Below are 22,760 nucleotides of genomic sequence, written 5' to 3'. Positions count from 1 at the left end.
TCTTTCCACTCAGACTCCCCGCCATCTTACTTCCCCTAATATCAGATAGCACTGGAGTAGCTGTCTGCATGTTTTTGGAATCCAACTAAAAAAAAAAAAAAAAAATTGAGTTTTACCCAAAAAAATCTGGGTACACACACAGTTTGAGTTTAGCAGAATATATTTATACAGAGTCAGTTCCGCATATTGCTAGCTATTGCAGTGTAAAAATGGCTTATAGGAATGCCCCTACAGCCTATGGAGCTATGTACCTAGTATTACAACACAAAGGTATGGGCCAGAGACTCATATAGAGTAGGAAAGAGTCATATGGTATCTGGCACGAGAAGTACAAGGCTAGTGGTAAAGAAACAAGGTTTGAAATGGATGGAGCTAGAAGCTTATTTTTGGGAAATTCTTCCAATCATAAAAGAAGTGAGGTTGTAAGTAGAGAATCTGGTTCTCATCAATGCTTAGTCAAAACAATATGAGCAGATTTTTGGGAAAAAAAAGTTAATATATATTCATAAGTGTGTAATCATACACACAGAAAGAATTAAAAAAAGACATATTCCAAAATACTGTTTTTACTCTCAGTGATATTTATTTTTATCATTTAATAAATCCATATATTTGTAATTTTTCCACAATAAAAATGTATTATTTAAATTATAAAGAAATATGGTTTTCCTTTTTAAGTCAAAAAGCTTTGTTTAAATATTGTTCAAAATGTTTTATTCTTTTTAAAAAATAGATACAATTCTTTTAACTAAAATAAACATTTAATAAAATTTAACTAAAATTAAATAAAACCATATATACCAAATGTCTGTAGCATAAAGTCTATAATTTTCCATAGCTGCTGTCCTCTTCACTGATGCCCTTTATCATTGAAAGTATTATCTATCTACTGACATTATGAACTTAGACTCTACCAGTGTGTGTTAAATAGTTGTATATGTATTGTTGTTGTCGTTGTTTTAGTTCTCCTTTGAGGAAACTGGGGTTGATAGAACTGAGGGTTGATGTGAAGTGAGAAAATTAACTGCCTTCTTAAAAGATGGGGTAAACATATTAGAACAAAACTTATATCATCAGTAGTTTCTTGGTAATAACTAAGGAATATTTATATCTATGTTTTCTGTGTTTTGTTTTGCTTACGTTCTTTAATCAAAAAGTAGAAAAAAATCATAAGAAGACTAAAAAAGTGAACTGAAAATAATAATAAAGTCAAATTATTGAGGTTTTAAAAGAAAGGTGAGATACTGGAAAATAATATGTAAGTGAGGAAGGGATGATCAGAGTTCAAACATTCTTAGGTTCTTTTACTCTTCAGGATGGGGATTAAGATATTGTGCAGTAAAATATTAACTCAGCAGTTCTAGGCTGTCCATACCCTGTACATTTCAAAAAAAGGTTTGGCCCTTGACTGGCTTCCGGGAGGTAACCTCTAAGGTCTTGAAATATCCTGCCTGACAAAAGTGTCTTTGTTTACCTAGAAGCCTTGGGCCATCCCAGATAGTATAACAATGGTCTTGGGTGGGGATCTTGGGGCATGTGGTATAGCTTCACTACTAGAGAAGCTAGAGACAAAGGTCAGCCACACAGGTGGTCAGCCATGACTGCATGACTGACCCTGAATCCTGAATAAAACCCTGGATACAAATGCTCAGGTGAGCCTCCGTGGTTGGCAATACCCCATGTGTATTGTTAAACATCATTGCTGAGAGAACTAAGTGCTGTCTATACAACTCTACTGGCAGGTAAGGTGAGAATTCTCTCACCAAACTACCAAAGTCCTGATTACTCATTAAAACCAAACTCATTGCCATCAAGTCGATTCCAACTCATAGAGACCCTACAGGACACAGTAGAGCTGTCCCATGGGTTTCCAAGGAGCAGCTGGTGGATTTAAACTGCCAACCTGTTGGTTAACAGCTGAACACTTAACTACTGTGCAACCAAGACTCCATTAAAACCAAAAACAAAACCAAAACCACTGCCACCAAGTCGATTCCGACTCATAGCGACTGTATAGGACAGAGTAGAACTGCCCCATAGAGTTTCCAAAGAGTGCCTGGTGGTGAACTGTCAACCTTTTGGTTAGCAGCTGTAGTACTTAACCTCTATACCACCAGGGTTTCCACGGCTCCATTAGAGAAATGGAAATTAAAGCCACAATAAATTTCACTACATTGTCCACTAGAACAGCTAAAATCAACAGTGGACACTACCAAGTATTGGTGAGGATATGGAGAAACCGGAACCATCATGCATTGCTGGTGGGATGTAAAATGATACAGTCACTTTGGAAAATAATCTGGCAGTTTCTTGAAAAGTTAAACACATACCTATCATATGATCCAGCCATTCCACTACTGGGACTCCACCCAAGAGGAATGGAAACATATGTCCACACAAAAACATGAATGTTCATAGCAGCATTATAGGAAAAAAAAAATAGGTTACCTCCCAGCAAAAGGTAGCACCTCCAGATAGTTTCAACGGTTTTAGTATTTTTCTAGTTCTTGTGTTGGGTCATAGGTTCACAAAAGTTCATAACTTACATATAGAGGATATATTAATCTTGTACATATAAAATATATATTAAAATTTTGTTTTTTAATAAAATGTAAACTGAAATGCTCCCTGCGCTCAGCTAAAAAAAAGACTGAAGAGACTACCTGTAGCTGAAACAGAAAGTAGAGAAGTCAAGAACTGGCCACTAAAAAGCAGTCTGGGTACGTAGCATATTCCAAGTCAGCCAGATAGATCATGAACAAACACCTGAAAGGCCTGTAACTACCGCTTGGATTCAAAAAGAATTAATAAAAGCTAAGTGAAAAAGTACAGGAAATTATTCTGAAACTTCAAAAATAGAAAGTAGTTGTTGGTTAATGTTCAACTTTTTGCAATTTAAATAAGTTTAAAATACTAATGATCCAGTATTTCAGCAGGAGCCCCAGGGTTATACAAAAGGTTAATCACTCAGCTGTTTATCAAAAGGTTGGCAGTTCTAACCCACGCAGAGGCTCCTCAGAATAAAGGCCTGGTAATCTGCTTCCGAGAGATCACAACCATGAAAACCCTGATAATATTGGAGCAAAGGTCCAACTAGAGCTCAAAAAGATTATGTAAAAGATTGATTCTAGCACCATCTGGTGGCAGTATTCTAAAACAGTAGGTTTAATTCTTTTTCTTATTAATACTAATTTGAGATATCTTTCCATTCACACTCATTCAGTCATTTAACATCTAATAAGCATCTACTACACATAGCACGGAGCCCTGGTGGCACAGTGGTTAAGAGCCCAGTTGCTAACCAAAAGGTCAGCAGTTCGAATCTACCAGCTGCTCCTTGGAAACCCTTTGGGGCAGTTCTACTCTGTCCTATAGGGTCACTATGAGTTGGAATCATCTCTATGGCAACAGGTACACATAGCACATTTATGTATCTTTAACTATTTCTTGGAAGGCTGGGCATAAAATAAGGTATAGTATCTAAATGTGTGTGTGTGTGTGTGTGTGTGGTGTGTGTATGTACGTATAAAATCAGGACTTTCATCTTGAAGGAAAACGTCTACAGTTAAATTATAACTGTCAGAATGTATGAAGAGTCTGCTTTTGTTCAAAAATGTGTTTAAAGTATCTGTGACCCCAGGACCTTCAGACAAGAAGTTCCTCGGGAGTGTACTGGGAAACATAGTCTATCAAGTTACCACATTAGGACTTGTGAACACACCAATGCAGTTTTAAGATATCCTCAAATCCTTTGACACTTCTTCCTTCAAAAGGTAGAGCCTAATTTCCCTTCCCCTGAATCTAAGCTGAACTTAATGACTCACTTCAAATGAAGAAAATGTGACAGAAATGACAGCGTATAACTTCCAAAGCTTCATCAATTCTGTTCTGCCTTCTTTCGGATCACTTTCCCTGTGGGAAGTCAGCCACCATGTTATGAGGAGGCTCAAGCAGCCTGTGGACAGCCCATGTGCAGAAGAACTGAGGCCTCCTACCAACAGCCAGCACCTACTTGCCAGTCATGTGAGTAAGCTCGCTTGGAACAAATCCTTCAGCCCTTCCAAGGCCTTCAGATGACTGCAGCCCTGACATCATTACACAACATTGCCTTACTAAGCCCACCCAAATTCCTGACCCACAGAAAATGAGGAATAATAAATGTTCACCATTGTGTTAAGCAACTTAATTTGAGGATAATTTGTTATACAAGAATACATAACTAATACAACAATCTATCACTTCTCAGAACCAAATTTTATCAGTAACAGGAAATAAAAATAGACCACTTTAATACTATAAGTTGCCCAAATGTTAGTAAAATTTCAAATTTTTCTTCCTAATTTACAAAGTAGTGACCCTTTTTTAATTCCCCCAAATTATTTCATAATTTTATTTCATAATATTAATATTAAGTTAATTTAAAGAAAAACAGTAACCTAAACAGATTTCAATCGGCCAATAAGGATTTCTTTGAATGCCTCCTTTTCATGAGCCGTACAAGGTATCGAATGGAGATGAAGGAAAAAAACAAACACGGTTTTCAGGAAGTTATAACTTAATTCAGATTAATGTTCATGAAATAATTTAAGTGTTTTAGTAAAACTTTTCCCTTGGCTCTAAAGATTATAGGTCAGTGGGAGAAGATGTGGAAAGTTTCTCCTTTACCTCTGTGAGGGATCCACAAGCCACACCACCATGCAGAGCTTCATCCAAAGCCGAAAGGGTAGTAGATAAGAATGCTGGCGAGAGATCAGCAGACCTTTGGGTCTTCATCCTAAAAGCCTGAACAAGAAGAAGATTATGTTCTTTTCAATCTCCAAAACTATTCAAAAACATAAAGCAACTCCAAATCTCTAAACTTTAGCAGCTGTAATCCCAGTCCATCTTTTCTTCTTCTACAGCATTATTTATTTGTTCAACAAATATTTACTATGTGCTAAGGACTATGCTAGATTATGAGGACACAATATAACAGATAGAGCCCCTGTCCTCACAGTTCTTATAGCCAACCGAAACAAAAAAAACTCAATCTGTTGCCATCCAGTCGATTCCAATTTATAGCGACCCTATACGACACAGTAGAACTGCCCCACAGGGTTTCCAAGGAGCGGTTGGTAGATTCAAACTGCTGACCTTTTGGTTAGCAGCTGAGCTCTTAACCACTGCGCCACCAGGGCTTAGGACTAAAAACCAGGCAATTACAATTCGGTTAATAAACAACATTGTGGTACGGAAAATGGAGGCATAGAGACCGTACACCTGATCAGGACTGTGCGATCCAGGAAGACCTCATAGAACAGTGGGATGTCTGAGTTAAAATCTGAAATAGCTATTATACAGGCAGGGGAAACGTAAATGTTTCTGCCAAAGAGGACAGAATGCACAAAGAAAGGTCAAGAAGCAAGAAAGAGATGAAATAGAAACTAAGGAAAGCTACAAAAAACTTTAAAAGTCCATTTAGCACAGTCACAAGATGGAGCATGGTCAAGATGTAGCAAGAGATGAGACTAGAGAAATAAGCAGGGGCCCAATCATGAAGAGACTTGTTGAAGAGTTTGGAGTTTATGCTGAGACCAACAAGGAGTGACAGGATCAAATTACCATTTCAAAAAGATATTATATTCAACACAGTTTGTAAAGAATAGCTTGACAGTGGCTGTGGTAAGACAAATCCCCCCCACCCCCAAAAAAAGATGTCCCTATCAAATCCCTGGAACGAGTAAATGCTACCTTATTTGGAAAAAGGGTGTTGACGGATGTAATTAAGTTAAGGACCTTGAGGTGAGGAGATCATCCTGGATTATCCCAGTGATGCCTAAATACCATCACAAATATCCTTATAAGAGAAAGGCAGAGGGGGATTACATACACAGAGGAAAATGTAATGTAAAGACAGAGCAGACAGACAGAAGTGGCCACAAGCCAAGGAATGCCCAACAGTCACCAAAAGAAAGAGGAAAAGGCAAGGAATGGAATCTCCCCTAGAGCCTCCAGGGGGAGTGCAACCCTGTCAATACCTTGATTTCAGACAACTGGCCTCCAAAAGGTAAGAGAATAAATTTCTGTTATTTTAAGCTACATGTTGTTGTTGTTGTTGTTAGGTGCCATCAAGTCAGTTCCAACTCATACCAACCCTATGTACAACAGAACAAAACACTGCCTGGTCTGGTGCCATCCTCACAATCATTGTTATGCTTGAGCCCACTGTTGCAGCTGCTGTGTCAATCCATCTCATTTAGGTTCTTGCTTTTTCTCAATGACCCACCACTTTACCAAGCATAATACCCTTCTCCAGAGACTAGTCCCACCTGACACGTCCAACGTACATGAGACGAAGTCTTGCCATCCTTCCTTCTAATGAGCATTATGGCTGTACTTCTTTCAAGACAAATTTGTTCATTCTTCTGGCAGTCCATGATACATTCAATATTCTTCGACAACACCATAATTCAAAGGCATCAGTTCTTCTTCGGGCTTCTTTATTCATTGTCCGGTTTTCACATGCATAGGAGGTGACTGAAAAGAGCATGGCTTGCATCAAGAGCACCTTAGTCCTCAAAGTGATACCTTCGCTTTTTAACGCTTTAAAGAGATCTTTTGCAGCAGATTGCCCCAATGCAATGCGGTGCTTGATTTCTTGAAAGCCGCTTCCATGGACATTGACTGTGGATCCAAGGAAAATGAAATTCTTTACAACTTCCATGTTTTCTTCGTTTACCATGATGTTGCTTATTGCTCCAGTTGTGGAGATTTTTGTTTTTTTTTTAATGTTGAGGTATAATCCACCCTGAAGGCTGTGGTCTTTGAGCTTCATCAGTAGGTGCTTTAAGTCCTCTTCACTTTCAGCAAGCAAGGTTGTGTCATCTGCATATCACAGGTTGTTAAAAGGTCTTCCCCCAATCCTGATGCCAAGTTCTTCTTCATACAGTCCAGCTTCTCAGGTTATTTGCTCAGCATACAGATTGAATATGTATGGTGAAAGGATACAACCCTGACACACACCTTTCTTAACCTTAAACCATGCAGTATGCCCTTGTCCTGTTTGAACAACTGCCTCTTGTTCTATCAATAGGTTCCTCATGAGCACAATTAAGTGTTCTGGAATCCACATTCTTCACAATGTTATCCATGATTTGTTATGATCCACACAGTCGAATGCCTTTGTGTAGTCAATAAAACACAGGTAAACATCTTTCTGGTATTCTCTGCTTTCAGCCAAGATCCATCTGACATCAGCAATGATATCCCTGGTTCCACGTCCTCCTCTGAATTTGGCTTGAATTTCTGGCAATTCCCTGTCGATGTACTGCTGAAACTGCTTTTGAATGATCTTCAGCAAAATTTTACTTGTGCATGATATTAATGACATCGTTTGGTAATTTCCACATTCTGTTGGATCGCCCTTCTTTGAAATGGGTACAAATATGGATCTCTTCCAGTCAGTTGGCTAGGTAGCTGTCTTCCAAGTTTCTTGGCATAGTTCTTTCCTGTCTTTTTGTGATGTCAGGGAAGTTTTGTGTCAGGAGTTCTTCAACTATTTTCTCTGTGTTTTCTGTCCCCCCTCCCTGTTCTGGGACTCCAATCACCCGCAAATTATCCTTCTTGATAGAGTCCAACATGATTCTTAGGGTTTCTTCATTTTTTTTAATTCTTTTATCTGATTTTTTTTCAGCTATGTTGGTGTTGATTCCCTGGTCTTCCAGATGTCCCAGTCTGCATTCTAATTGCTCAAGTCTGCTCCTCTGACTTCCTATTGCGTTGTCTAATTCTGTAATTTTATTGTTAATCTTTTGGATTTCTACATGCTGTCTCTCTATGGATTCTTGCAACTTATTAATTTTTCCACTATGGTCTTGAATAATCTTTTTGAGTTCTTCAACTGTTTTATCAGTGTGTTCCTTGGCTTTTTCTGCAGTTTGACTTATTTCGTTTGTGATGTCTTGAAGCATTCTGTAAATTAGTTTTTTATATTCTGTATCCGATAATTCCAGGATTGTATCTTCATTTGGGAAAGATTTTGATTCTTTTGTTTGGGGGGTTGGAGAAGCTGTCATGGTCTGCTTCTTTATGTGGTTTGATATGGACTGCTGTCTCCGAGCCATCACTGGGAAACTAGTTTTTCCAGAAAATCCGCTGACTGGTACGCTGGCTCCAGGCTCTGAAAACAATCGCTGCCTCTCCGTATTTGTTCGTTCTCCGTCTCTAAATCTGTGTTTGTTGTTCAGGGTTCGTAGATTGTTATGTATGTGATCGATTCACTTGTTTTTCCAAGTCTTTGTTGCAAGAGGGATCTGCGGTAGTGTCCACCTAGTCCGCCATCTTGGCCCCGCCTCTTTCCTGTCTTTTTAATGACCTCCTGCATTCTTCATGTATGATGTCCTTGATGTCATTCCACAACTCATCTGGTCTTCAGTCATTAGTGTTCAGCACGTCAAATGTATTCTTGAGGTGGTCTCTAAATTTACGTGGGATATACTCAAGGTCGTACTTTGGTTCTCTTGGACTTTTTCTAATTTTCTTCATCTTCATCTTGAACTTGCATATGAGCAATTGACGATCTGTTCCACAGTTGGCCCCTGGCCTTGTTCTGACTGATGATACTGAGCTTTTCCATAGTCTCTTTCCACAGACATAGCCAATTTGATTCCTGTTTTCCACCTAGGGAGGTCTACCTGTACAGTCACTGTTTATGTTTTTGAAAAAAAGTATTTGCACTGAAGAAGTCATTGATCTTTCAAAATTCTATCATGTGATCTCAGCATCATTTCTATCAACAAGGCCATATTTTTCAACTACTAATCCTTCTTCTTTGTGTCCAACTTTCGCATTCCAATTGCCAATAATTATCGGTGCATATTGACTGCATGTTTGATCAATTTCGGACTGTAGAAGTTGGTAAAAATCTTCAATTTCTTCATCTTTGGCCTTAGTGGTTGGTGCATAAATTTGAATAATAGTCATATTAACTGTTCTTCCTATCACTGACAGAATTGTACTTCAGGACAGATCTCGAAATGTTCTTTTCGACGATGAACGCGATGTCATTCCTCTTCAATTTGTCATTCCCAGCGTCTTAGGCTGGGTTCTCTAGAGAAGCAAAACCAGTAAAGTATATAAATACATAGAGAGAGATTTAGATCAAGGAAACGGCTCACACGATAGTAGAGGCTGGAACGTCCCAAGTCCGTGGATCAAGATAGAGGTTCTTCCTGATTCACATAGCTGCAAAGGCTGGTGAATCCAAGATCAACAGGTTGGAAAGCAGGGCTCTTGCTCACAGACTGTGAAGATCAACGAATCCCAAGATTGGCAGGTAAGCTGCTAGCTTAGGTCCCAAGAACCGGAGGTCAGACGAACCAGAGCCAGCTGCAGGATCGAGTGCAGGCAAAAGTGAGAACATCTGCTTATATTCAGATGCAGGTCACACGCCCAAGGAAACTCTCTTTCAACTGATTGGCTACTCACAGAAGATTGCATCATGGGAGTGTTCACATACACACATAAACATAAGAATCAAGGCCTAGCCAAGCTGACACACAAACTTAACCATCACGCCCAGCATACCAGACCATATGATTGTCTGATTCAAAATGACTAATACCAGTCCACTTCAGCTCACTAATGCCTAGGATATCAATGTTTATACATTCCATTTCATTTTTATTGACCTCCAATTTTCCTAGATTCATACTTCGTATTTTTCAAGTTCCAATTATTAATGGATATTTACAGCTGTTTCTTCTTTGAGTCATGCCACATCAGCAAATGAAGGTCCTGAAAGCTTGACTCCATCCAGATCATTAAGTTTGAGTCTTCTCTGAGGAGGCAGCTCTTCCCTAGTCGTATTTTGAGTGCCTTCCTACCTGAGGAGCTCATCTTCCGGCACTATATCAGACAACGTGCCACACAGTTTGTGGTAATTTGTTAGAGCAGCCCTAGGAAACTAGTACATCAAATTCTTATTTCAAAGAGATGGTCAGGTTGGTTTGTGAAGATTATCATGAAAGTGGGCAACAGCAGAAGCAAGGAAATCTCTTAGGAGGATACTGTTATCATTCAGAAGAAAAGGAAAGGTGGCCCAACCTAGGGTAATTGTAATGCGGATATAAGTTTCTGGTACTAGTGAAGAATCTAAAGCCAGGTACCTAGTATATCTGAAGTTTTTCTAACGTAATAAAATTCTGAAATTCTCCTTTCTCGCCCTAAGTGCTTATACTCAACTATAAAAGAATTTGAGTTATTTCATTTTTTGATTTTGGTAATTCTGATGTATTTAGACTTATAAAAGTTAAAACCCTACAGGGAAAATTATTTTTATAATTACTTTTATTAATCTTTCCTAGGATATTAAATGTTAACTTGATTTTTAAAAGATGATTATTTTCTAAGGTTTCCTTTTTCTTTCAAGAGTTTTTGAGACACCCTCCCTTTTGTAATGTTCTTTTTTACATTTCAGTTTAGTTTTGCCTTCTCCTGGGCACTGCACAAAGAGTTGCTACCCTAGGATATTCTCATGGATTGAACTGTGTACACCAAAAATATGTGTCAACTTGGTTAGGCCATGATTCCCAGTACTGTGTGGTTGTACTCCATTTTGTGATTGTAATTTTATGTTAAAGAAGATTAGGGTGGGATTGTGACACCCTTACTAAGGTCACATCCCTGATCCAATGTAAAGGGAGTTTCCATGGGGTGTGGCCTGCACCACGGTTTACCTTATATGAGATAAAAGGAAAGGGAAGGGAGCAGAGAGGCAGTGGACCTCATGCCACCAAGGATGCAGCGCCAGGAGCAGAGCTCGTCCTTTGGATCTGGGGTCCCTGCACTGAGAAGCTCCTCGACCAGAGGAAGATTGATGACAAGGACCTTCCTCCAGAGCCAACACAGAGAGAAAGCCTTCCCCTGGAGCTGATGCCCTGAACTTGGACTTGTAGCCTACTAGACTAAGAGACAATAAATTTTTCTTTGTTAAAGCCATCCACTTGCGGTATTTCTGTTATAGCAGCACTAGATGACTAAGATAGATATGAAGCAAATAATGTCTGCCCTTTCAGATACTGCCACAGTTCAGAAATTGTGAACAAAAAGGAAAGGACAGGAAGGTAAAGAAAATTCTTTGCATATCTACCATATGCTGCACTAAGTTTACACACAGTATTTCATTTAATCCTCACAATCACCCTAGTGTAATTATTTCAATTTTTACAGAGGCTAAAATATTGAGACTAAGAGAGGAAGAGAGGTTAAATGGTTTGTCAAAGATGACTCCAAAAGGGGAGGGGAAACAAGAATTGTTGCTGGATTCCGTCCCCTGCCCCTGCAAAAAAAAAAACAGAAGTCAGCATAACTCCATAATCCTAGATAACTACTATTGATAACATAGGTTATATACACTCACACATCTAGATTTCATTTTTAGAAAACTGACCTTGTACTCTAAATACAATTTTAAGGCCTACTTTTTTACCCAACATTTATATGCTGAGCATTTCTCCTGTTATTAAAATTCTTCAAAGAATATTTTAATGCCTATATATTTCATCATATAAATATAATAAAATTTATCCACTTCCTTATTATTGATTATTTAGGTTGTTTCCAATTTTTGATATAAGAAATATTTCAGTGCACACCCTTACGTAGACATTTTTTGTCTATTTTATTGTGTAATTTCTAAGGGAAAAAAAAATCCTAGATGTGTAACTACCTAGGAGTATAAATATTTTAAATTCAAATTGCTCATAAGAAGACCACACCAATTTCCATGCCCACTAACAATGTATAAGAATGCTTGCCTCTCTGCAAACTTTAACATTAAAAATTACTACTGTTTTAATTAAGTTGCCCAAATAAACTGAGGTCAAGCCGTAGAACTGCAATCATTTACTCATTCATTCAAAAATATTATTTGAGTGCCTACTGCATGCCATATACAGTACTTAGATGGGCTCTCAGAATACAGTCGTAAGCCAAACAGACCTGGTTTCAGCCACATCAAGTTCACAAGTTACTGAATTCATGTCCCAAATGCAAGGCTCTTCCGTCTTTGTAAGGATGTAGGAAGACCAGTGTGTTACTATTTATGAACAATATACGTGCCCACTCTTATGTAATCTTACCTACTGAATTCTTAGATCATGTAAAACACAGTTTATCATTGGATTTTTTTAAGCTTATATTCAGGTGCATAAAATAACTAGGAATGCTTCGGTAAAAACCATGTGGTTTGCACATGATTTAGAAATATCTGAATATTGTCTACAAGCTATCATCGGGTAATGCAGGTGGGCGCAGGGACATTTTAGCAAACATGTAAAGGCAGCTCTGTCTGTCATAATTAAAGTACTTCATTCATACCTACAAACGTAATTACCAGAATAACAGATTTGGCAATTCAAAAAAAGGGATAAAATGAACTAACAGAACAAGGCTTCAGAAACATTACTATGCATATAAATGAGACATAAAAGAATTTTGTGATATGACACTCTACCAGTTTTTCTTCTACTTTGGTGGCTGTTTCTTCTCAGGCTCATCCTTGTCTAATGTGCCCCTTAAATGTTGGTACCACTAAGGATTTGGTCTTGAGTACTTTTATCTTCTAGCTGTATACACAGTCTAGACAATCGCTCCTCCATTCCCAGAGTCAACTGCCATAGTTACACTAATGACTCCCAAACGTATACTTCTACTGCAGACCTCTTCCTTAAGCTCCAGGTCCATATATTTAACCCCCTATTTCGTATCTCCATTCCATATTTCACAAGCACTGTACATTCAACGACTACTAAACCAATTTCATGATCTGCCTCCCTCAAACCACTTCTCTCAATATTCCTTATCTCAGTAAATCATACTACCTGACTTCTCAAAGCAAAAATCAGGGAATCGTCTCTGACATTCTCCTGTACCTCACCACCACACACAGCCAAACAATCACCAAATCCTATTAATTCTTCCTTCTAAATCTCGTTCTTATCCACATTATACCCTCTGCATTAAATAGCACACTAACAATTCAAGCCACAATCATTTTCTGCCTGAATACCAATTTCTTGCTCCCTTTCAATTACCTGTCTATGTTTAAGACTCATTTTTAAAAACACTTATTAGATTGTACCTTTTATGGCTTCGCACTACTCTTAGAATAAAGTCCAAAGTTCCTAATACAGTTTTCAAGGCCCTAATGATCTGACTCCTGCCTACTTCTCTCGCTTCATCTCTTGTCACACCAGCCTGATTTTATTACCATGTCACCTCCCTTCCCAACCCCTTTGCCTATCTTTCTCCTATTCGTCCTTCAGGCTTTAGCTAAAGTGGTACTTCCTCAGGAAAGTCTTTCCTGACTCCTAAACTAAGTAATATTCCCTGTTAATAAGTGTTAAAGCTTCTTGTACTTTTCCTTCAAGGACTTATGACTACTACAATTAATCAACTATTTTTGTCATTATATGTTTAGTGTCTGACTTCCCCAGTAGACTGTAAGCTACATGACAGCAGGAGCTTTACGTATCTTGTTCATCAAGGTGTCTCCAATACCTGAGAAAATACCTGATACATGGTTAGCATTCAAAAAATACAAGTTCAGGGAATGAATGAGTGAAAAAATGAGTAAGTAAATGAACAACAATGACAAAAAAAAAAACCTTCTTAAAGGACTAAACTAAGGCAATTATTTAAGGCAGAACTCAAATCTAAAGAACTCTATGAAAGTGAATACAGGGCAAAGGAGAGAAATGGATTTTAGAACTGGATATTAGAAATAGTAGTGAGACGTCAACTGAAAATGGTAATGGAAATGGAGATTAAAGCTGAGTTTCTGGCCCATTCTTTCTTATTTAATTACCTAACTGGAAATATGCCACAAATATTGACCAGATAGAATGACAGATGTCAAAGTAAAAGGTTCTCCTGGTGCTTTACAACCTTCAAAGTAATAACAAGTTAATTTGAATCGAGCCACAGAGTCATCACATTTTATTTTAACTGTCTAACTTCTCCCATAAAACCAAACAAGCTGTTCAAAGCAACAAAATCAATGATAAAGCTACAACTAGTGTGAATTTCTAACTGTGATTCTAATTCTCCCTCTGTCTACCCTGCCTGTATTTTTCTTAGATCATAAGCTAAATCTGAACAAAAGAAAGTACTTTAACTGTTCATTATTTTGAAAAGTTTCAAACAAAACCAACATTCCTTCCTTCCCTCTTCACAGAATGACATGATACTTTACTGGTCAGGAAGAAGCCCTGGTGCTGCCGTGGTTAAGCGCTCAGCTGCTAACCAAAAAGGTCAGCGGTTCGAACCCACCAACCACTCCTCAGCAGAAAGATGTGGCAGTCTGCCTGCATAAAGATTTATAGCCTTGGAAACCCGACGGGGCAGTTCTACTCTGTCCTAAAGGGTCGCTAAGAGTCGGAATCGACTTAACAGCAACGGGTTTGGTTTGGTTCAGTTTGTTTTCGTTGCTTAGTGGTTACCAAATTTCAATAGAGGACGGAAAAGTGAGTAATTTACAACCCACACGAAAGATATATTTGTAAAGCATTAAACATATTTTCAGGCAGCTTTCATTCTGGGAAAAACAGTATCTTTCCTATGCACAAAACCTACATTTTGAAAAGTTACAGTAATGAGACAAAAAGTACAAAAAAAAAAGAATAATTTGATGAGGGCTTGTTACAAAAGACTTCAACTTTTCTTAAGAGTAAGGATAAATTTTAAAGTATCATTGATTCAATCAACAAGCAAGTATAACTACAATTATGTGTAGTTTATGATGTGGAGTAAGTGATGATCCTAAAGGTTAGCACTGTAGAGACAGGGGAATGCTAAAATTAAGAGTGTCTTATAATTTAGGCATGAAGTCCACAAATGCTACCCAAACAAACACCAGGAAAAGACGACCCTTTGAAATATCACCCTCGGTTACAGGGAAAAAAACCTTCTAATTCTCATAATTAGGAATTATCTTCCATGAATTTATAATCTACATAAAATTTTCACAAATATTCTAATTAGAAGACTAACTCTATGGTGTGAAAGTTGATATTTTTGAGGTGCTCATTTCTATTTTTGATTTGTCCTCATCCCAAAAAAATAGTTTCAACGTGATAGAGGATCATTTATAAAAGAGAATTAAAAAAAGAAATACCGTTTGCATCTGTGGGGCACAGGCCCTGCTGACCACACAGAGAAGTTCATGGACACCTCCATAGCTAAGGCCAGTCACCTTCATAAGCTCCAGTGGGGAGAGACACAAAAAGTCCTAAAGAGGCACAAAGAGAATATTGTAAACATATTATGTGTTTAAAAGATATTGGAGTTAAAAGAAAACTTTCAATTGATACCATCCATGTGTAGATAAAAGTGTAACTTATTGCAGATTAAAGATTTACGTGTTCCTTACAATACTTTTCCCCTAAATACGTCTTAAGTGAGAGATATAATGATATAGTCTTACCTTCTAATCATCTAATCTAGTTAGTATATTCCAGAGGAGCCACAGCATATCAGACACTTAAATTCATCAAATGTTCACTGTTTGAAAACTGAAAAATTTCCTGCAAGCATAAAAGCTAAGTGGCAAACTCCTACTCATTATACTTACCAGAACTCTATTAGTCAATGAGCTTAGGACACAACAAGTAACATCACACAGCAGTAGCAGCATGTAACCCAGGATTATATGAGCACTGCAATTGTGCCAGAAGGAGACGAGGCACAAATACATGCCCACAAAGTGTCAGGTTGAAATGCGTTTCCTTTTCAGCTAGTAGATCACTCAGGGAAAGTATTTGATAAATTGAGAGAAGATAAAACTGACTCTGGATGTCCTGATACACGTTACAGCACAGATGGACCTTGAAAACATTATGCTGAGTGAAATAAGTCAGTCACAAAAGGACAAATATTGTATGATCCCACTTACGTAAAATATTTTTTTAAAAAAAAAAAATTTTTTTTAAAGGGATCAAAGTTAATTAGTGGCTACCAGTGGCAGAAGGGAGGCGGAAAAAGAGAGCCACTGCCGAGCAGAGCACTGAGTTTCTGGTAAGGGTGGTAGAAAATTTTGGAACTGGATAGTGGTGATGGTTGTACAACGTGATGAAAGGAATTAATGTCACTGACTTGTACAGGTAAAAAATAGTGAAATGACAAACGCTTCCTTGTATATATTTTTACCACAATTAAAAAAAAAAAAAAACTTGACTATGGAATGAAATGTTAAATTTCATGCTTTTAAAAACATTTCAAAGTACGAACACGAAGATTTTAAGGGTATAAGAAAAGAATCAATCAAAGATACCTTTAATACACAAAGTAAGTTTTTAAAAAGTACAGCATGCTTTGAAAATCTGCTTTATTAAGGATAACATCCTAAAATAAAACTTTGTTGTTGTTGTTAGGTGCCATTAACTCAGTTCTGACTCATACCAGCCCTATCTACAAGAGAACAAAACACTGCCCGGTCCTGAGCCATCCTCACAACTATTGCTATGCTTGAGTCCATTGTTGCAGCCAATGTGTCACTCCATCTTATCAAGGGTCTTCCTCTTTTTCACTGACCCACTACTTTACCAAGCATGATGTCGTTCTCCAGGGACAAATTCCTCCTGATAACATGTCCAAAGTACATAAGATGAAGTCTCTTCATCCTTGCCTCTAAAGAGCATTCTGGTTGTACTTCTTCTGAGACAGATTTGTTTGTTCTTCTGGTAGTCTATGATATATATTCAGTATTCTTCACCAGCACCATAATTCAAAGGCATCAATTCTTCAGTCTTCTTCATTCATTGTCCAGCTCTCACATGTGTATGAGTCAACTGAAAATACTGTGACCTGGGTCAGGCACACCTTAACCCTCAAAGTGACATCTTTGCTTTTTAACACTTTCAAGAGGTCTTTCGCAGCAGATTTGTCCAATGCAATGTGTCATCTGATTTCTTGACTGCTACTTCCATGGCCATTGATTATGGATCCAAGTAAAATGAAATCCTTAACAACTTCAATCTCTACCCGTTTATCATGATGTTGCTTACTGGTTCAGTTGTGAGGATTTTGCTTTCTGTATGTTGGGGGGTAATTCATGCTGAGGGCTGTAGTCTTTGATCTTCAAGTCCTCTTCACTTTCAGCAAGCACAGTTGTGTTATCTACATATCAAAGATTGTTAATGAATCTTCCTCTAATCTTGATGCTTTGTTTTTCATATAGTCCACCTTCTTGGATTATTTGCTCCACATACAGATTGATAAGTATGGTGAAAGGATACAACCCTGACATACACCTTTCCTGATTTTAAACCACATAGTATCCCCTTGTTCTGTTCAAACAACTGCCACTAGATCTATTGTGTTCCTCACGAACACAATTAAGTGTTCTGGAATTCCGATTCTTCACAATGTTATCCACACAATTGAATCCCTTTGCATAGTCAATAAATCACAGTCAAACATCTTTCTGGTATTGTCTGCTTTCAGCCAAGATCCATCTGACATCAGCAATGATATCCCTCGTTCAATGCCCTCTTTTCAATCTGGCTTGAATTTCTGGCAGTTCCCTGTTGAAGTACTGGTGCAACCATTTTTTAATTATTTTCAGCAAACTTTTACTTGCATGTGATACTAATGATACTGTTCAATAACTTCTGCATCCTGTTGGCTCACCTTTCTTTGGAATGGGCACAAATACAGTTCTCTTCCAGTTGGTTAGCCAGGTAGCTGTCTCCCAAATTTCTTGGCATAGATTAGTGAGCGCTCCCAGCATTGCATCCATTTGTTGACACATCTCAGTTGATACTTGGTCTATTCCATCAGTGCAGCCAATGTCTTCAGTGCAGCTTGGATTTCTTCCCTCAGTACCATCGGCTCTTGATCATATGCTACCTCCTGCAATGACTGAATGTCAAGCAAATCTTTTTGGTACAGTGACTCTGCATATTCCTTCCTTTTTTTTTTTTTTTAACGCTTCCTTCATTGCTCAATATTTTGCCCATAGAATCCTTCAATATTGCAACTCAAGTCTTGAATATTTTCTTCAGTTCTTTCATTTATAAAACCTTAAATCTTATTTAACCTTCTAAGAGAAATTTGCTTTACTACTATGCTTAAAAATGCAGTACCTGCTCTATACAATTTTTTGATTCCATCAGTAGAAAAAAGATCTTAGCTTATAATTTCTCCTGCTTTGAAAAGGAAACTTTTTCATGTTAGCGAAAAAATGTCTTAGAAATGGACAAAATTCTCTGGAATCCTAAATACGGTACATGGCACAGTTGCAGCACATCTTATGTCAAGAACATTCTCCCCAAAAAATGCAAAAAAAAAAAAACTAAACCCACTGCCATTGAGTTGATTCCAACTCCTAGCAACCTAGGAGGACAGAGTAGAACTATCCCACAGGATGTCGAAGGCTGTAAATCTTTATGGAAGCAGCCTGCTACATCCTTCTCCGGTGAAGCAGCTGGGGTGTTCAAACCACTAGCCTTTCAGTTAGCAGCCAAGCACCTAACCACTGTGCAGCCAGGGCTCCTTGGTCTCTTTACACTGACCAATTCTAAATATTTTTTATAAATGGAATCATACAATATTTGTCCTTTTATGACTGGCTTATTTCACTCAGCACAATGTTTCCAAGGTTCAAACATGAACATTCTCCCCCAAAAATGCAAATACAGTGTTCAGGTAAATGAAATCACATTTCAAAATGCAACCTAAGTGGCTTGTTATTTAAAATTAGCCTATGAAGGAGCACCATCATTTATCTTTTTCTTTTTTTTCTGTAAACCTGGATATTCATATTTCAGGTTTATTTAAGAGTTACTAGGTTACTCTTACCTACCGACTCAACAGCAGTGGGTTTGTTTTTTTATTTTATTTTTAAGGTATACTTAAAATTAATTGGAACATAAATTTTCTCCTTGGGAAAAAAAATAAATAAATTTTACCTGACAGGTAACAATTCGGTGCCTGAGTAGACGCTCACACAGATCTTGTGATAGGCCCACTCGTCTTAGTTTCTTGCCAGCCATGCCTCCAGAACCAGCAAAGAAAAAAATAACCTTGAAAAGAGTCAAAAAACATCATAAGTGATAGCAGGTTGTCTACCCAAAATAGAAAATTCGTCAAACTTCTCTATATGCAAAATGAAATGTATAGTATTTAAAATATTACTGACAAAATCAAGGAAACCAAAAAACCAAACCAAACCCAGTGCTGTCGAGTCGATTTCGACTCATAGCGACCCTACAGAACAGAGTAGAGCTGCCCCATAGAGTTTCCAAGCAACACCTGGTGGATTCGAACTGCCAATCCTTTGGTTAGCTGCTGTAGCACTTAACCACTATGTCACCAGGGTTTCCAAAATCAAGGAAGGCTATTGTAATGGGTTAAACTGTAGCCCCCAAAAAGATATGCCCACATCCTAATTCCCAAACCAGAGCCGAAGTACATACAACCTTGAGTATATCTCACCTGAATTTAGAGACCATCTCAAGAATAGATTTGACACATTGAACACTAATGACAGAAGACCAGATGAGTTGTGGAAAAAATGTAGAAGTAAAAGAGCTGAACAGATTTCAATAGGCGGCTCAAGAAGACATAGTAAAGTATTATGATGACATGTGCAAAGATCTGGAGATAGAAAAACCAAAAGGGAAGAACACGCTCAGCATTTCTCAAGCTGAAAGAACTGAAGAAAAAATTCAAGCCACAAGTTGGAAAACTGAAGGATTCTACAGAGAAAATATTGAACTATGCAGGAAGCATCAAAAGAAGAGGAAAGGAATATAAAGAATCACTGTACCATGAAGAATTGGTCGACATTCAATCATTTTAGGAGGTAACATATGATCAGGAACTGATGGTAATGAAGAAAGAAGTCCAACCTGAATTGAAAGCACTGGAGAAAAACAAGGCTCCGAGAATTGACAGAATACCAATTGAGATGTTTCAACAAACGGATGCAGCACTGGAAGTTCTCACTCATCTATGCCAAGAAATTTGGAAGACAGCTACCTGGCCAATCGACTGGAAGAGATCTATATTTATGCCTATTCCCAAGAAAGGTTATCCAATCAAATGCAGAAATTATTGAACAATATCATTAATATCACATGCAAGCAAAATTTTGCTGAAGATCATTCAAAAGCGGCTGCAGCAGTACATCAACAGGGAACTGCCAGAAATTCAAGCCAGATTTAGAAGAGGATATGGAACTGGGAATATCATTGCTGATGTCAGATGGATCCTGGCTGAAGCAGAGAATACTAGAAAGATGTTTACCTGTGTTTTATTGACTATGCTAAGGCATTTGACTGTATGGATCATAACAAACTATGGGTAACATTGCGTAGACTGGGATTTCCAGAACACATAATTGCACTCATGAAGAATCTGTACATGGAACAAGAGGCAATTGTTCAAACAGAACAAGGGGATACAGCATGGTGTGCATCAGGGTTGTATCCTTTCACCATACCTGTTCAATCTGTATGCCGAGCAAATAATCCAAGAAGCTGGACTATATGAAGAATGGGGCATCAGGATTGGAGGAAGACTCATTTACAACCTGCATTATGCAGATGACACAAACTTGCTTGCTGAAAGTGAGGAAGACTTGAAGCACTTACTGATGAAGACCAAAGACCACAGCCTTCAGTACAGATTATACCTCAACATTAAGGAAAACAAAAATCCTCACAACTGGGCAAATAAGCAGCATCACGATAAATGAAGAAAAGATTGAGGTTGTCTAGGATTTCATTTTACTTGGATCAACAAACAACAGCCATGGAAGCCGCCATCAAGAAATCAAAAGACACATTGCACTGAAAAAATTTGCTGCAAAAGACCTCTTTAAAGCGTTGAAAGCAAAGATGTTATGTTGAGGACTAAGGTGTGCCTGACCCAAGCCATGGTGTTTTCAGTCACCTCATATGCTTGCAAAAGCTGGACAATGAATAAGTAAGACCAAAGAAGAATTGACGCCTTTGAATTGCAGTATTGGAGAAGAAAATATATATACCATGGACTGCCAAAAAAACGAACAAATCTGTCTTGTAAGAATACAACCAGAATGCTCCTTAGAAGCAAGGATGGCGAGACTTCGTCTCACATAATTTGGACATGTTATCAGGAGGGATCAGTCCCTGGAGAAGGACATCATGCTTGGTAAGGTGAAGCATCAGCGAAAAAGAGGAAGACCCTCAACGAGATCAATTGACACAATGGCTGCAACAATGAGCTGAAGCATAGCAACAATTGTGAGGATGGCGCAGGACCAGGCAGTGTTTTGTTCTGTTGTGCGTAGGGTTGCTATGAGTCGGAACCAACTCGACAGCACCTAACAACAATTCCCAAACCAAAAACCAAACTTCTAGCCATTAAGTCTGTTCCAACTCATAGAGACCCTATAGGGCGGAATAGAACTGCCCCTCATAGTTTCAAAGGCTGTAAATCTTTACAGAAACAGACTGCCACATCTTTCTCCCATGAGTGGCTTGTAGGTTCCAACCGAGGACCCTTCAATTAGAAGCCAAGCACTTAACCACTGTACTATCAGGGCTCCTTCCTAATCCCTAGAACCTATGAATGTGTCCTTATTTGGAAAAAGAATTTTTGTAGGTATAATTAACTTAATGATCTCAAGACAAGATTCCCCCAGGATTATCCAGGAGGACCCTAAATCCAGTAACATTTGTCCTTACAAGAGACAGGAGAAGACAGGACACAGAGGAAAAGGCCTCAGAAGACAGAGGCAGAGATTCAAGTAAGTAGCCACAAGCCAAGGAATGCTGACAGCCACAGAAGCTGAAGAGGCAAGAAACAGAATCTCCTCTAGAGCTTCTAGACAATGGGAAAATAAATTTCTTTTGTTTTAAACTAAGCAGTTTATGGTAGTTTCTTACAGCAGCCCTAGGAACTGTTGTTGCAGTGGTTGTTGTTAACTGTTGTTGAGTCAGCCCCAACTCATGACAACCCTGCAATGGATCAGACTGTTGCCGTACACAGGGTTTTCTTTTTCAATTTTTTAAAATATTTTATTTTGTTGTTGTTGAGAATATACCCAGCAAAAACATACACCAATTCAAGTCTCTACATGTACAATTCGGTGACATTGTTTAGCCCCAACTGGCCTGCAAACATCAGGTCAGTGTCACAATCCTGCCAGAAGTAGTTTCCTTAAAAAGGTGCTCTGCCCAAGAGACAGAGAGGGCCACATAAACCAGAGACTACAACAACCTGAGACCAGAAGAACCAGATGGTGCCCGGCTACAACCGATGACTGCCCTGTCAGGGAACACAACAGAGAGCCCCTGAGGAAGCAGGACAGCAGTGGGATGCAGACCCCAAATTCTCGTACAAAGACCAGACCTAATGGTCTGAGTGAGACTAGAAGGACCATGGTGGTCATGGCTCCCAGACTTTCTGTTGCCCCAGGACAGGAACCATTCCCAAAGCCAACTCTTCAGACAGGGATTGCACTGGACAGTGGGTTGGAAAAGGATGCTGGTAAGGACTGAGCTTCTTGGATCAGGTGGACACTTGAGACTATGTTGGCATCTCCTCCCTGGAGGGGAGATGAGAGGGTAGAGGGGGTTAGAAGCTGGCAAAATGGACATGTAAAGAGAGAGTGGAGGGAGGGAGCGGCCTGTCTCATTGGGGGAGGGCAATTGGGAGTATGTAGCAAGGTGCATATAAGTTTTTGTGTGAGAGACTGACTTGATTTGTAAACTTTCACTTAAAGCACAATAAAA

The 22,760-nt window shown here is 38.5% G+C and overlaps 1 protein-coding gene across 8 annotated transcripts in view; it reads right to left on the bottom strand.

Annotated features, from left to right (window-relative positions):
• The window catches only part of RAD51B (RAD51 paralog B), a 717,077-nt gene that overhangs the window by 691,407 nt on the left and 2,910 nt on the right, over positions 1 to 22,760 (bottom strand). For all 8 annotated transcript variants that reach the window (XR_002785323.2, XM_003408521.4, XM_023546294.2 and 5 more), the window contains exons 2-4: positions 18,948 to 19,061; positions 15,155 to 15,268; positions 4,666 to 4,782 (exon numbers count right to left, since the gene is read on the bottom strand). Coding sequence is in view for 7 of the 8 variants with exons in the window: in XM_003408521.4 (XP_003408569.3) it covers positions 4,666 to 4,782; positions 15,155 to 15,268; positions 18,948 to 19,031 (315 nt within the window). In the remaining variant the exon portion in view is untranslated. The remainder of the gene's footprint in view (positions 1 to 4,665; positions 4,783 to 15,154; positions 15,269 to 18,947; positions 19,062 to 22,760) is intronic.

The sequence above is a fragment of the Loxodonta africana genome, chromosome 10, assembly GCF_030014295.1.
Source record: "Loxodonta africana isolate mLoxAfr1 chromosome 10, mLoxAfr1.hap2, whole genome shotgun sequence".
Taxonomy (NCBI): domain Eukaryota; kingdom Metazoa; phylum Chordata; class Mammalia; order Proboscidea; family Elephantidae; genus Loxodonta; species Loxodonta africana.
Note: the sequence above shows the minus strand (reverse complement) of the source record. Positions and strands in the feature narration are given on the sequence as shown.